Consider the following 15,624-nt stretch of genomic DNA (forward strand, 5'->3'; position numbering starts at 1 on the left):
AAAGACTGAAAGCTTTCCCTCTAAGATCAGAAACAAGACAAGGACACTCACTATCATCACTGTTATTCAACACTGTACAGGAAGTTCTTGCCAGAGCAATCAGGCAATAAAAAGAAATAAAAGGCATCCACAATGGAAAGGAAGAAGTAAAACTTTCCCTGTTTGAAGATGATATGATTCTATATACAGAAAAAATCCACAACAAAGCTCCTAGAGCTAATAAATAAATTCAGCAAAGTGATGGGGTACACAATAAATACCAAAAATCAGTAGCACTTGCATACACAAGCAATAAACAATTGGAAAAAAGAAATCAAGAAAAAATCCCATCCACAATAGCAACTAAAACAATAGAAATAAACTGAACCAAGGATGTAAAAGACTTGTACACAGAAAACTACAAAACATTGCTAAAAGAATCACAGAAGACCTAAATAAATGGAAGGATATTATGTGTTCATGGATGGGAAGACTAAATATCATTAAGATGTCAATACAACTCAAAGTAATTTACAGAGTCAATGTAATCCCAATCAAAATTCCAACAGTTTTCTTTGCAGACATGGAATAGCCAATCATCAAATTTATATGACCATGCTGGAGACCTGAGTTTGATTCCTGGAGCCTGCCCATGCAAAAAATAAAAAATTAAATTAAATTTTAAAAATTTATATGAAAGGTTAAGGGGACCCGAATAGCTAAAATGAAGTTGGAGGACTTATATTTCCCAATCTTGAAACTCATTACAAAGACACAGTAATCAAAACAGCATTGGGTGGGCCACAGTGGCTCAGCAGGCAGAGTTCTCGCCTGCCACACCAGAGACTTGGGTTCGATTCCTGGTGCCTGCCCATGCAAAACAAACAAACAAAAACAGCATGGCACTGGCACAAAGACAGAATTATAGTCCAAAAAGGGAATAGAACTCAGAGCTCAGAAATCAATCCTCACTTTTATAGCCAACTGATTTTTGGCAAGGTGGCAAAGAACACTCAATTGGGAAACAATAGCTCTTCAACAAATGGTGCTGGGGAAACTGGCTATCATTTTCAAAAATAAGAAGGAGCACCCCTACCTTACACCATACACAAAAATCAACTCAAAATGAATCAAAGACATAAATGTAAAAGCTAGAACTATCAAATTCCTAGAAGAAAATGCAGGGAAGTAGCTTCAGGACCTTGTGTTAGGCAATGGTTTTTTAAACTTTATAGTCAAACCACAGCAACTAAAGAAAAAGATTAATGGGGCCCTCATCAAAATAAAACCTTTTTTTTGCCCCCAAAAACTTTACCATGAAAGTAAAATGACAACCTACACAATGGGAGAAAATATTTAGAAACTATATACTCTATAAAGGTTTAGTATACAGAATATATAAAGAAATCCTTCATAGAACAACAAAAAGACAAACAACCCAACTGTAAAATGAAAAGATGTTTAACATTATTAGCCATCAGGGAAATGCAAATAAAAACTACAAAGAGGAGGGGGATTCTGTCTCCTGCTGGGCGGAAGTACCCTCAAGACATTCTCCAAGATATTTTGGCAGACAGAAAGTACGATGGACTCAAGCAGTGGATGACAATGGGAGAGGGCTCCTGAGAGACACTCTCTCTGGCTCCCGACATCCATAGGGAAGAAAGAAAGAACTGATAGGGAAATGTGAGGAGGCCTGGGAGGAACCAGCTGGCAAGAGGCGGAGCCTGCAGATTGAAACCATTTCCCCTTCAGCCTTGTAGCCCCCTGCCCAGGCATGGGGCCAGAGGGCGACCGTGACCCTGCAGTCAGATCCGTCCTGCTGCTTTCAACACCATTCGTCTGGATGCCTGAGTGGGTTTCCTTATACCCTGTGTGATGTCTGCATTCCATTCTCCAGTCTCCCCTGGGGTTTATTAGTCATATCATGAATGAAAGAACAAAGGAATAAATGAGTTTGTTTGTTCTTTTATTGTCATCATCAATAGACCTTATGGGGTCATTCATCATAAATGCTATTGATAACCACTGCAGTTATTCATTTATTATTACCATAGTTTTGTTCTGAAAAATCAAATAAAGTTTCTGGCAATCAAACAGGGTAAAAAAGCAAAAAACAGAGAAATGCAAATCAAAACCACAATGAGATATCATCTCACACCCACCAGAATGGCCATTATCAACAAAACAAAAAATGACAAGTGCTGGAGAGGATGCGGAGAAAGAGGCACACTTATCCACTGTTGGTGGGAATGTCAAATGGTGCAACCACTGTGGAAGGCAGTTTGGCGGTTCCTCAAAAAGATGAATATAGAATTGCCATATGACCCAGCAATACCATTGCTAGGTATCTACTCAAAGGACTTAAGGGCAAAGACACAAACGGACATTTGCACACCAATGTTTATAGCAGCATTATTTACAATTGCAAAGAGATGGAAACAGCCAAAATGTCCATCAACAGACGAGTGGCTAAACAAACTGTGGTATATACATACGAAGGAATATTATGCAGCTTTAAGACAGAATAAACTTATGAAGCATATAATAACATGGATGAACCTAGAGAACATTATGCTTAGTGAGACTAGCCAAAAACTAAAGGACAAATACTGTATGGTCCCACTGATGTGAACCGACATTAGAGAATAAACTTGGACTATGTCATTGGTAACAGAGACCATCAGGAGTTAGAAATAGGGTAAGATAATGGGTAATTGGAGCTGAAGGGATACAGACTGTGCAACAGGACTGGATACAAAAACTCAAAAATGGACAGCACAATACTACCTAATTTTAATGTAATTATGTTAAAACACTGAATGAAGCTGCATCTGAGCTATAGTTTTTTTGTTTGTTTTTTTGTTTTGTTTTGTTTTTTTATATATTTTTTGTATTTTTTATTTTTATTTTTTCTCTATATTATCATTTTATTTCTTTTTCTGTTGTCTTGCTATTTCTTTTTTCTAAATCGATGCAAATGTACTAAGAAATGATGTTCATACATCTATGTGACGATATTAAGAATTACTGATTGTATATGTAGAATGGAATGATGTCTAAATGTTGTTAGTTAATTTTTTTTAATTAATAAAAAAAGCAAAAAACAAAAAATAAAAATCACAATGAGATTCCATTTCACATCCATTAGAGTGGCTGTTATTAAGAAAAAATGGAAAACAAGTGTTGCAGAGGCTGCTGAGAAACATTCATTCATTGCTCATGGTAATATAAAATGGTGCAGCAGCAGTGGAAAACAGTTTGGCAGTTACATATAGAACTATCATGTGACCCAACAATCTTTCTACTAGATATATGGCCTCCCAAATTGAAAGCAGGTGCTTGAACATGTATTTGCACACCAATATTCACATAGCCATTATTCACAATTGCTAATAGAAGGAAGCAACCCAAGTGTCCCTCAGCAGATGAACAGATAAATAAAATGTGGTACATATGTACAATGGACCATAATTTGCTGTAACAGTTAATGAAATCCTGATTCAAGAGACAACCTGGATGAACATTAATGACATTATGTTGAATGAAATACGTCAGACACAAAAAGATAAATAGTATATGATCTCACTGATTTAAAACAATTAGAATAAGCCAACTCATAGAGTCAGAATCTAGAATATAGGTTACCAGGGGATGGAGTGGGAATGGGGAATGGGAAGTGTGATGGTTTACAGGTTTTATGGACCCCAGAAAAGATCATGTTCTTAAAGATAATCTGTTTCTGTGGGTAAAGATGTATTATGGGTGGGACCCTCTGATTAGGTTATTTCAGTTGAGGCATGCCCCAGGTAATCCTTTCACTGGAGTGTATTATAATAGGATGAGAAACAGAGAAAAAGAAGCTGAGAGAGAAGGACACACACGAAAACTGAGAGAGAAAGCCACAAAAAACAGAAGAAACCACTGAAGACAGAAGCTGGAAACAATGAAACCTAAAGAGAAGGAACAGACCAGCAGATGTCATGTGCCCTGCCATCTGATAGAGGAGTCCAGATACCATCTGATGATGACTTGATTTGGGTATTTTCATGGCCTCAGAACTGTGAGCTTGTAAATTAATAAATCCCCATTGTAAAAGCCAACAAATTTCTGGTATACTGTTTTTTGGCAACTTTAGTAAACTAAAATGGGAAGTTAAGGCTTAAAATGTACAGGGTTCCTATCTGGAATGACGGAAATGTGTTGGTAATGAATGGTTGCGATGGCAGCATAACACTGTGAATGCAATTACCAGTGCTGAAATACATATCTGAATATGATTAAAAGGGGAAATATTAGATTGTATAAATAGGAACAGAATAAACATTTTTTTAAAAAGTCCATAGAGGGGGTGGAAGGGTAGATCAGTGGTAGAATTCTTGCATGCCATGCAGGAGACCCAGATTCAATTTCTGGCCCATGTATTTCCCAAACCAACAAACAAAGAAACCAACAAAAACAAACAAACAAGATTCAACGAACAGTGCTGCAATAGCAGGCTATGCACATGGAAAAAGAATGAAATGTGACACCACCATACAGCATACAAAAAAAAAAATTCCATGCAACCAGCGAATCCTAAATTAAACCACGGTCTTTAATTAATAATACAATTACTAAATTGTGCCATCAGCAACTGTAACAACTACTCCATACCAATGCAAGATGGTGGTGGTAGGCAGGTATATTCGTTTGCAAGCTACCAGAATACGGTATACCAGAAATGGAGTAGTTTTTATAAAGGGAATTTCAAGTGACAAGTTCACAGCCCTAAGGCAATGAAAACATCCCTATTAAGGCACCAACAAGAGGTTACCTTAACTGAAGGACGATCATGGGTCAGAAACAGTTCTGTCAGCTTGGTAGTCAGGTGGCTGGCATCTGCTTGTCCCTTACTCCTGGGGTCCATGCTTTTAGCCTCTGTTCCTATGGGGGTACCTCATTTTGCTTCTCCGGGACTGGATTTCATCTCTGGGCTTCCCATGGCTCTCTCCAGGTTCTGGTTTGCTTAATATCACATGGTGCTTTCTCCTGGGCCCCAAGCATCTCCAAGTATCTGTTTCTGTTTTCTGAAGCAACCATTCTCCAAGGGTTCCCAGGCTGCCGTCATTTCTGGCTCTCCAAAATGTTTTCTTTTTTAAAGGATTCCAGTAAACTAACCAAGACCCACCTGGAATGGCTGGAGTCACATCTCTATCTAATCAAAAGACCACATCCACAACTGGGCATGTCACATCTCCATGGAGATAATGTATTCAAAGGTCTCTGCCCTATAGTACTGAATTAGGATTAAAAGAAACAGCTGCCTTCACAAGATTAACTCAGGAATAAAATATGACTTTTCTGGGGTACATAATACTTTCAAACCAGCACAGTAGGTGTATGGGAATCCTGTATTTTATGCCTGATTGTTGTGTGAACCCACAACTTCTCTAATAAACAAAAAGAAAAAAAAATTTTTTTAAAGCCAAGGTAGAATTAAAAAAAAAAAGGTAGGGCCTACCTGTGTCCATGAATAATAATAATACTATAACACCTGTGCTTGCTCTGCTTTCTCTGTTATTTTATTGTAACTTAGAACTAAAGCATATCTTCATTGAAAGAGCAGAAGATGGCTTTTGGTGATTATATTTTTCCAGATTATAAAATATTTTGGATGTTATTTTCATTATTTTAAATATTATTAAACATTCTTCTGTCTTTTTTTTTAATGATTCAGTAGAACCATTAGATTTTACATCCACTCAAAGTCATCATTTTGCATATGAATTACCACATTGAGGCTGAGCTATCAGGGAATTCTGATTTTAAATGCCAGGTAATGACACACTGTACAATACAGTTCCCTGTACACCAATATCTCTGAGTCCTATTCAGTTTGAACGCTTGTCTAAATCTGGAAAGTACGGGAGACACTGTTGAATAAAAGAAGAGTTCTTACGCTCAATAACAATCTATTGAAGAGATAAGATACACACGCCTGACAGCACAGTTCTGTATCAATAAAAGGCACCATATGATTAACCTATGACAAATTAACATTAACAAAATACATGCTATACAACTGGTATAAGAAAAAGTAGGGGTTCGAATGGACTAGAAGAGTTATCAAAGGCTTCTCAGGAGAAATGGGGCCTGAAAGAAAAAAGCTGGGAGCTTCATTAGGATACATTACAAGGAGATCATATAGCAAACCTGAAACAACACAGTTTTGTGATGTCTTTTAACCTTATTTTGATATGTGAGATTACATGTCAGTATAAAGTAAAAACTACATTTCCTGTTGAAGTTGATGGTGTTCCTGTAATAAGCCAAACACTCCAACACTTTCCTAAAGAAGGTTTACAAGGTTAAAGTGGCAATTTGAAGACAGTTAAAGACAAAACAGCAATGTTGAATTCATCCAAAAATAGGAAATTGAAGTAAAGGAAGGAAATATGGCAGTAATCTAAAAATCTGGATTTGTAATTGCCATTTTTCACTGTTCTAGTTATACTGTTGAAGTCATACAGGTAATGGAGAAAATGTCAGAATGAAAGATTGGTAGGAAATATCAGAAACTGCACATGTCAGTTGCTCAGAAGCACTCACTTCATAGAAGCAAGATTAAATAATAGTTTTGTGAAAGGTTATTATAAAAAGAGTTATGTTTGCAATAAAAGACAGTACTTCCACTTACCTTCATAATTCCACAGTTCATTGAAAGGCTTTCCTGGTTCTCCAAGTGGGGCTGGAGGGTCATTGAAAAATGGAGCACTTACTTCCATCACCACTCCTCCAACACCTGGATTCAGCCTGAGAAACACCGGCTCGTGCTTCACTGGAAAACCATCCCAAGTGTGTTCGATTTTAAAATCCATCTGAAGACTCTAAAGGAAAAAAAAAAACAGCATATTAAAACAATCTCTATAACAATACACAAATGTTTCCTTTAGTCAGAAATTAAATGAAATTAAAAAATTCAATGCCAGGGCAGCAGAGCAATAAAAACATAATTCTGGGAGTCAAAAGGCCAGCGGTGTTGTGGCAAATCCTGGATTCCTAGTTCTGTTGTAAAACAGGCGGTTGGTTCCTAAAACTTGAAGACTTTAAGTCTAGATCCAGCTCTAAGCTCCTTTGCAAAGAATGCATCAAAATCACACACAAAAATTGTAATTAAGTCCACTGCAGAAAATGTTCATGCAGTTAACTACAACTATAAACCAGGAGTTTATCCTCTGCTTTTTATTGTGAAACATGCAGAAATCTCCTACTGGATCCTCTGGGAATGAGGATCATAATAATAAAATTCAACATGATAAATAAAATCTCCATACATAATGTTCACACCTGTTCTTTTGATGAAAATCCTTTTATTTTGGAGATTTGGAGGGGTGGGGTGCCACCATTTGAAGATTAAGAGAGTTGAATGTTGTTTTCCTCAATCCCACTGTATATACTTTCTTTGCCTTTCAATTTTTGGTATTTCAAGCACTGAAGATTCCTTGTTGGGTTAATCTCTTCTCTTCAATTAAAAAAGGGGAACAGAATCTGCTATTATTTAAAATTTGAAATAGACTAAGTGCATTTAAAACAAGCAGTGCTTGCATTTTAAATTATTTCCCTAAGTATTAAATGGAAGGAAAGTATTACATTAATAAAAAATTTTTTGAATACTATGGGGTGAGGGCAGTTCAGTGGAAGAATTCTCACCTACCATGCAGGAGACCTGGGTTCGATTCCCAGCCCAAGCATTTCCCAAAGAAACCAGCAAAAACAAACAAACAGTTCAACAAAATGGTGCTGCAATAATGGGATACTCAGATGGAAAAAGAATGAAATGTGACCTTTTCATACAGCATACAAAAAAATAATTATTGAACATTATGGACCAGGCATTTTATAAACATTATCTGATTTAATTTTGCAACAAGTTTGCAGATATTTCAGGCATCTGAAAAATGAAAACTTTATTTTAGGGGTTGGGAAGTCTCTAAATTATACTAGGGTCCTTATGCTTTATCTTAAAGATAATCTCAAATTATTACCTGATAATATTTCCGTACTGTAATGTCCCTTAATTGAAGTCACTGAATGCATACCTTGCTTTATATGGCATTTCAACTGCAAGTAATAAAGTTAGTGATTTTTTAATACATTTAATTCAATGGATATATATTGAGTGCCTACTATGTGTTAAGTAGTAGGAGATCCAAATATATGTTCCGTGTCACATAAGGAATACAATCTCTGAAAACCTTTTTTCTACAGTATGTAGCCTTTCCTAATTTTCACTATATGCTAACAAATTTAATAGCTAACTCTAAAATTTAAAAGCAGCATTGATATTGCAACTCATTTGTATATAACAGCATTTTAAAAGAGAATATGGTCAACAAGTCATAGTCTTCATTATTGAAATTAGCTCAGTGAGACATTAAGACTGTATAAATTGATTTTCCAATTCCTTGATTTACTTGTGTTACAATAATTGGCCAAGTTGGATTAAACACAAAGTTGCGAAAACTTCCTCTTCCTTGCTGAGGTATGTGATTCTTCAGGATGAGTGATAAACAGGAATAAGTTGTAAATTAGTCTCTATCAGTCCATTAGATAGGGAGCTTTGAAAGTCACTACATGCTTCAAGTAATTTCAGACTCCCAAATGTTAAAAAACTTCATTTTTCTGTGATGTAAGGCAGATATTTATTTAAAAGACTGCAACAAATCTTACAGGTATTTTACTTTAAATATAGCAGTAATGATTTTTTTAAATCTTTGCAAAATGGCAAAGTGGAGTAGTTAAATTATAAAACATTTATCAAATAAAAGTTTTATGTTCTATATTTAAAAAAACAACTCAAAGACAATTGAATCCTACAGTGTTTCAGTTTTAAAATCATATAAGTCCCTCATTTGTATGGAATAGAATACCTCAATAGTAAATTTATTCTCTTAAATGGAAATATCAAGTGTCACATTACAGAACTAAATGTTTGAGCCTCTATCCCAAATGTTGTATTACTCAATGTCCTCTTTCAGCATATAGGAAGAAATAAGGATAAATCAGGAATTTAGAAATGCTGATTAATCCTGACTCTGGCACCAACTTCCTTAGAGAATATGCTATTCTCCTCACTTGAAGTTTGACAATCCTAGAGATTTGGGAAAATTCACTTATTCTTCATACAAGCACCATATCCACAAAAATACTGCATACCTTAAAGGGAACCTTATCTAAATCAATGGCTCTCCATTAGGGACCTTTCGACTTTTTCTGGCAACTGCAGAGACCCAGTGTCTCCATGTGTAAATAGAATAAAACCAAATCAAGTGATGTGCTTTTAAAAGTGGGTTGCCACTTCCATACATACATGGTGGGTCTCATGGTCAGAGTGGGGAAGCTTTGTAGTTTTCAAATTGCTTCAAAATGCAATCTTATTCGGAAGATAATAAATTATAAACTCAGAGTTACTCTTGTTGAAACAGTACAGGATAGTTGACTCTTGTTGAAAGAGTACAGGATGGTTGTAACTTCTGCCTTTTCACTGATTCTTACATAGTGCCCTAAATTACTTTCAGCTTTGTTTGAAAACTACTGCAAAAAAATACTGACTGGACTTCCACAAGTTGGAGAGTACTGACACGGCTGATAAGTTCAAGGGACGAATATAACTTTGGCTTTAATTGTGTAGGATGACTTTAGTTTCTTATTAGAATGACAAATTTGTTCATTTTTTTTGAGTTCTGATTCCTGTTGTTTAAAGAACACTCACGTCGATTTAAGTGTGCAGAATATTTTTATAATATTAACCTAAAAAGTACTGTCCCGCCCACTAGTTTACAATGTGGTCTGAAGATAATATGGGCCCAGACAAAGACAACTGATTCTCCCCTTAACTACCTGGATACTAAGGAAATTCCTGAGTATTACTCCTTACCCCTTTCCATTTTCTTTGCTTATAAATATGCCTATGTTAAGTAGAGACAATTTAGTTGTCGATATCTTTCATAATTTTAGCTAGTGTGCATCCCTGCAGCATTCTGAGAAGCCAGAAGCTGTCATATATAGGAAGAGGTCACTTAAGCACCTTGGTAACAAATACAGTCTATCCTAGTTATTTGCAGTGGTTATATTCTATAATGTCATATGACCAATGATTTAGTGAATACTGTTGGATTTCTGCCAGGAGGAAACAGGGATAGGCTCCTGAAGCCTGGGGTCATAGATCAAGACATAATCTTATTTATATGTGTTTCTGTTTGCTTCCTCAAATTCGCATTCAGTTATTCCCTGGGAAGTTCTTTGTTTCACTAGCTTTTTATAGACTGTCCCCATTTAAACCTATCTAGAAACAACATTATTGCCTTCAGAACATTATAAAACAACATTTAACAATTCCTTTGAACATAAATAAAGCAAGTTTAATCATAAATCGTCCTGGGGGCAGATCATTGGAGCTCATTAAATAAGATATTGATTCATTAACATTGAACTCATAGCTAACAGCACTATAACTTAGGCCTGAAGGAAGCTCACCTAATACATATATTTTTTCCATAAGACACATCACAGCCTTCTTGTGCTCAGAAACCCCAGACGGCATTTCAGCATTATGTGTGTGGGCTCTTTTAAACAGAGAAATTACCAATAACAAACAAACAAACAAAAAAAGCACAAAAATGCAAAAACAAAACAAAACACAGCACTAAACATACCATGAAAGGAAACTTATTTAGAGTATGAGCTGAAACAAGAATACAGAGCATTGCCTTGTTCAACCACAGGCAGGAACTTGTACATTAGGCATCTCAAATTTTTCACTACTTTGTGTATGTCTCCAAAAAACAGCAAAAGTACCACAAATATTTATTTGGTGCTTACAAATAAATGTTAGTGAGTAGGCAAATTCAGAAATCCAGAATCTTAGAATATTGAGGATTGACTGTATCCCATTTACCCACTTCCAAGTAAGGCATGTTCTCAAAGTAGATATTTGTCCAGTTAGCAGAAGGAGAGTGAGGAGGGACTAGATGAAAGCTTCAGGAAATCTGAATTTTATAATAAAAACCCAAATCCTATAATGGCCTACCAGACTTTATATCAGCCCTGTCCCACAGAACCTTCTCGTAATGATGGAAATGTTCTATATCTACACCACCCAGTATTAAAGTCAATAGCCATATGCGGCTATTTGGAATGTGGCTGAAGAACTGAATTTAATTTTATTTAATTTTAATTGATTTAAATTTAAATAGCTAAATGTGGTTAGTGGCTACCATCTTGGATAGTGCAGCTCTTATGATTTGGTCCCTGGTATCTTTCAGTGCTGATGCCTACCACTCTTTCCTAGCTCACCGGGCTCCAGCTACGCCGGCCTCCTCCACGGGAACTCCAGGCTGACTCCTGATGACTGTATCCTGTCTGAAGTCTGAAACACTCTTCCTGACATCCACGGATATGCACATAGCTCTTTTTCTGTTTCTTCAGATTGCCCTGTCATAGAGGCCTTCCCTGACCACTCTCTACTCTCTAAATCATTCCCTATCATTCTCTATTGTCCACACACTGCTCCAATTGACTCACAGTATTAGTACCAAGTGAAATATTGGTTGACCACTCCATTCCCCCATCACTGACAGCTAGAATTCCTGTAAGTAACACAGTACATTATTTATTTGTTGAATGAATAACTGTTCTATACTCTGGATCTTAAATTCTATGATTTTGGTGCAGAAGAAACCTACTGTATTAAACATATTATCCCATTCAATTTTGTGTATCAATAAAGTGGCAAATTAACTCTAAATTTAAGGATATAGATGATTAGAATCCCAGTAATTTCCTTTCAATATAGTTTATCAGGCGTTTATTAAACATTCACTACTTTTACTATCTAAGGAGTGGCTAAGGGCAAACTCCTAAATGTCACTCTAAGATACTTGTATTTATAGTTATTTATGACCTTAAAATTTTATAGAAATTATTGTATATGTGTATTTTTCTCTGGGAAGCATGCTTTCATCAGATACTCATAGGTATCCACAGTCCTCAAAATTTTAACAACCACTCTAAAATAATTATAGCATTACCTCATTAAGTATTAGGTAAATAATTTTCCTCATGAATATTGAAAATTTGCATTCTTTTTCCTACCAGAATTATACAATTGAAATTTACAATTCGTGGATATGGGATATGCGAGTTTTTTTTTTCTTTTTTCTGGTGTGATGCAAATTTTCAAAAAAATGATCATGGTGATGAATACAAAACTATGTGATGATATTGGGAGCCACTGATTGTATAATGTGGATGGACTGTATGTATATGAAGATTTCTTATTAAAAAATTTTTAAAAACCCAATTCAATTAGTAAATCTTAAATCAATTTGATTTAAATTAGATTCTCATTCGTGCTTCTGTTTTTTACAGTGTCTGAACATTTCTTAAAAGGCAAAATGATATTATCATCCTACTGTGCAATTTCCATCTGGCATTAAGCATTCTTAAAAGAATGTTTAACGTTAATCAGTTTTTTTTTGTTGTTGTTTTTTAACATTTTAATCTCTATTCTTCAAATTAAGTTTCATTATAAAAAGGAATTTAAATCTCTTTCATTGTTTTAAATTGCACTATGGAAAGAATTTGGAAGGAAATGAAGAAAAAGGAGACGGAACCTTCTTTTCTTAAGAGACGAGGAGAGGGAAAAAAATCTACAAAAGTTAAAAGAAGGAAGTTATGAAAAAGGTGTCTTCTCAACAGAGCATTTGGCAAGGAAAACCTTCAAATTCATCTATTCACAAATTTTTCTTTTACTAACGGTTATTCTCTTCAGATTGCATACCCTCTTCCGCACTTAACCGAGAAACCGAGATACAAGAAGTCAGGCTCCAAGTGGGAACACAGGAACCGAATCAGCAAGAGAGAACTAAAATGCCAAAGAAAGCGATATTAGCAAGATTGGGCAAAAATATAAGGTATGACACAGTAAAGAGGACATAAGACGAGAACACAGACCGGGAAGCTCTCCTCAGTCCAGACGCGCGGGATGCTGGCGCCGAGGTCACTGCAGAGGGCTAAGCCCGGGGCCTCGCCCACCCCGGGGAAGTCTCGGCCAGGCGCCCCGCCCACCCGAGAGAGGTCTCGGGCCAGGATCCCGCCCATCCCGGAGAGGGTTCGGGCCAGGGCCCCGCCCACCCAGGAAACGGTACGGCCATGGGCCCCGCCCACCCGGGAGAGGTCTCGGCCAGGGGCCCCGCCCACCCGAGAGAGGCCTCAAGCAGGGGCCCCGCCCACCCGAGAGAGGCCTCAGGCAGGAGCCCCGCCCACCCGAGAGAGGCCTCAGGCAGGGGCCCCGCCCACTCGCTGAGTACGACTGAAACAATGCCCTGGTTTTTCTAGGCAGACAACCATGAACGTATGAAGACTTTTAATCATTCTTCCAAAGTTTGAGTAGTTCTCTCCAAAGAGCAGGAAGTGTAACAGCAATACACTGTGTAACAATTTGTAGATCTACTGTAAATTATTAAGATTATAATGGAACATTTCAGCATAATTCATTTAATGAAACTAAAGACTAACGGGATATATAAATCTCAATTCAGGCAACTTCTAGCTGTGTAAATATCAGCAAGTTACTCAAAAAATGGTTTTAAAATACTACCTAGTTTCTTAAGAGGACGAAATGAATTAATATATACAAAGCATTTAGAACAGCGTATTTAGTAAAGATTAGCTATTATCATTATTAAAGTATATTGATTTTTCTAAAGAAAATACCCTTCTGTTCAAATAATTAAAACTACATATTTCTGAAGTAGTTTTATTTATAGAAAACTCGACTATTGGACAGGATAGTCTAACCGACCCTTGAAATCATAAAATATGGTTAAGTACTTTAGAGATAAAACATATGATTCTTGTTTATTCAATCTTAACTGTTCCAGCAGTTTCAGCATTTGTCAGTTTCTGTGCCTTCATTTTGTGTCTTTCACCCAAGACAATGTGAAATTATTTTGTTTCTGTACAGGATTAGAAAAAAATTCATAACATTATCTTGTATAAAGTTTTCAACTTCTTAAGAAAAGGTGATAAGTTACAGAACTATGATACTTCCAAGTAACAGAATCACTGGATTTTGGTTGCTGAGAGCTACCAAACTGTTTATAGGATCAGTGGGTTTTAGTCAGTAATGAGTCACTGCATCTGAACTACCCTGAAAACAATGTGCATATTCCACATGCTCAACTGAAGTCATTATCATTTTCTCTCAATCTGCAAGAGCAGATATTACACTGGTTTGTTGCCATTATACAAATATTTTCAGGTAAATATTAAGCTAAACCAAATAAAATTGCAGAAAATTGGCAATTTCACATGGTTCAGTTTAAATGCATTCTAACATTATTTTTAAAACTTTGTTGGGGAAAAATAGATTTTCGGTTTGTTAGTTTACCAGAACAGTTGTTTTTGTTTTATAGAATCACTTTTAAGAGCTTTCATTATATTAGAAAAAGTTAATGCAGTTTGACCGTGCCATAAACGTTGAACTTTGTATTTGTGGTGATGCTTTGCACATAGTACTGGTAGTGCATGTCAGTTTTTTGACTAAATTAATATTAGTAAAACATATCAATTTTTAACGGTTGTCTTTTTTGCAGAAAAATATTTAATATAAAAACATGAAACAGTGGCTCGAATATTAAACTTCTTGTTCTTTGTACTCAATTTATACTAATATATACTTTCCATGCACAGTCACTGAAGTCTTTAATTCTTTCATCAGATATTTATGGAACCCTTATTGTGTTCCAGGTACCGTGACAGTGCCTAGAGATAAACTATCAAACAATATGATGACTGCAGGAAGGAGCATGAAGTAAATACTAAGGGAGAAACCATCTTGGAGGAAGTGGGTGGAAAACTCGGGAAATTTTAAAAAAGAGAAACACTAGAGGGGATACTTTAAGTATAAATGGACTCATAATGATTTTGTTTCCTAATGATGAAAATTATTTTGAAAATTCTAAAATTCAACGAGTAAAATTGTAAGCATACGCAAAAAACTATGGCTTGTATTGACCATGATCATCCAAGGCAAATTATTCAAGTGTAGACATAAAAATTCCAATTTCAGATAGTCAATTTGTGTAATGCAAAACATTTATATCTAGAAGGTAGTCTTTGTTTTCACCCACACCGATACATCTTTTCAATTTACTTGTAAATGTAGAATATATCTCATCAACTTATTTGTAAATGATTGCTATGAAGTTGCCACTGATTTCCACTCAGATTAAATTTAAGTAATATCTCTTCTTTCTGAGTATGAAAATATGTTTTAATTTGTCAAAAGGTCATCAGGCAAGATCATAATTATGTACTTATTGTGGGAAAAAATAACTTATTATTGCCCAGCTGAACTACAATTTCACATTTCCAAACGCCTAAAAACATTTCTATTTGGAGGTCCCAACATAACCTCAAACACAATCTGTTCATTGAATTAACAAATAAGAGAACACCTTCTAAAGCTAGACAGACACAGGGCAGAGAGAGCACAGTTAAAATCACAATATGACAATATACAAGATTCAGTCCAATGTAGGAAAAAAGTACAAGCAAGTCGTTGTGGGAGGCAGTGAAAGACTAATGAAGAAAGTAATA

General features: G+C 35.9%; 1 protein-coding gene across 4 annotated transcripts in view; it reads right to left on the bottom strand.

The window, feature by feature from the left end:
* LOC143666328 (UPF0462 protein C4orf33-like) overlaps positions 1-15,624 on the bottom strand; it is a 40,057-nt gene that overhangs the window by 23,307 nt on the left and 1,126 nt on the right. For 2 of the 4 annotated variants that reach the window (XR_013167533.1, XM_077140027.1), the window contains exon 2: positions 6,659-6,848. Coding sequence is in view for 3 of the 4 variants with exons in the window: in XM_077140027.1 (XP_076996142.1) it covers positions 6,659-6,839 (181 nt within the window). In the remaining variant the exon portion in view is untranslated. Of the gene's footprint in view, positions 1-6,658; positions 6,849-10,497; positions 10,595-12,975; positions 13,079-15,624 lie in introns of those variants that run through there. The other 2 variants (XM_077140030.1, XM_077140028.1) reach the window with 2 other exon arrangements.

This window comes from Tamandua tetradactyla, chromosome 22, assembly GCF_023851605.1.
Source record: "Tamandua tetradactyla isolate mTamTet1 chromosome 22, mTamTet1.pri, whole genome shotgun sequence".
In the NCBI taxonomy this organism is placed as follows: Eukaryota; Metazoa; Chordata; class Mammalia; order Pilosa; family Myrmecophagidae; genus Tamandua; species Tamandua tetradactyla.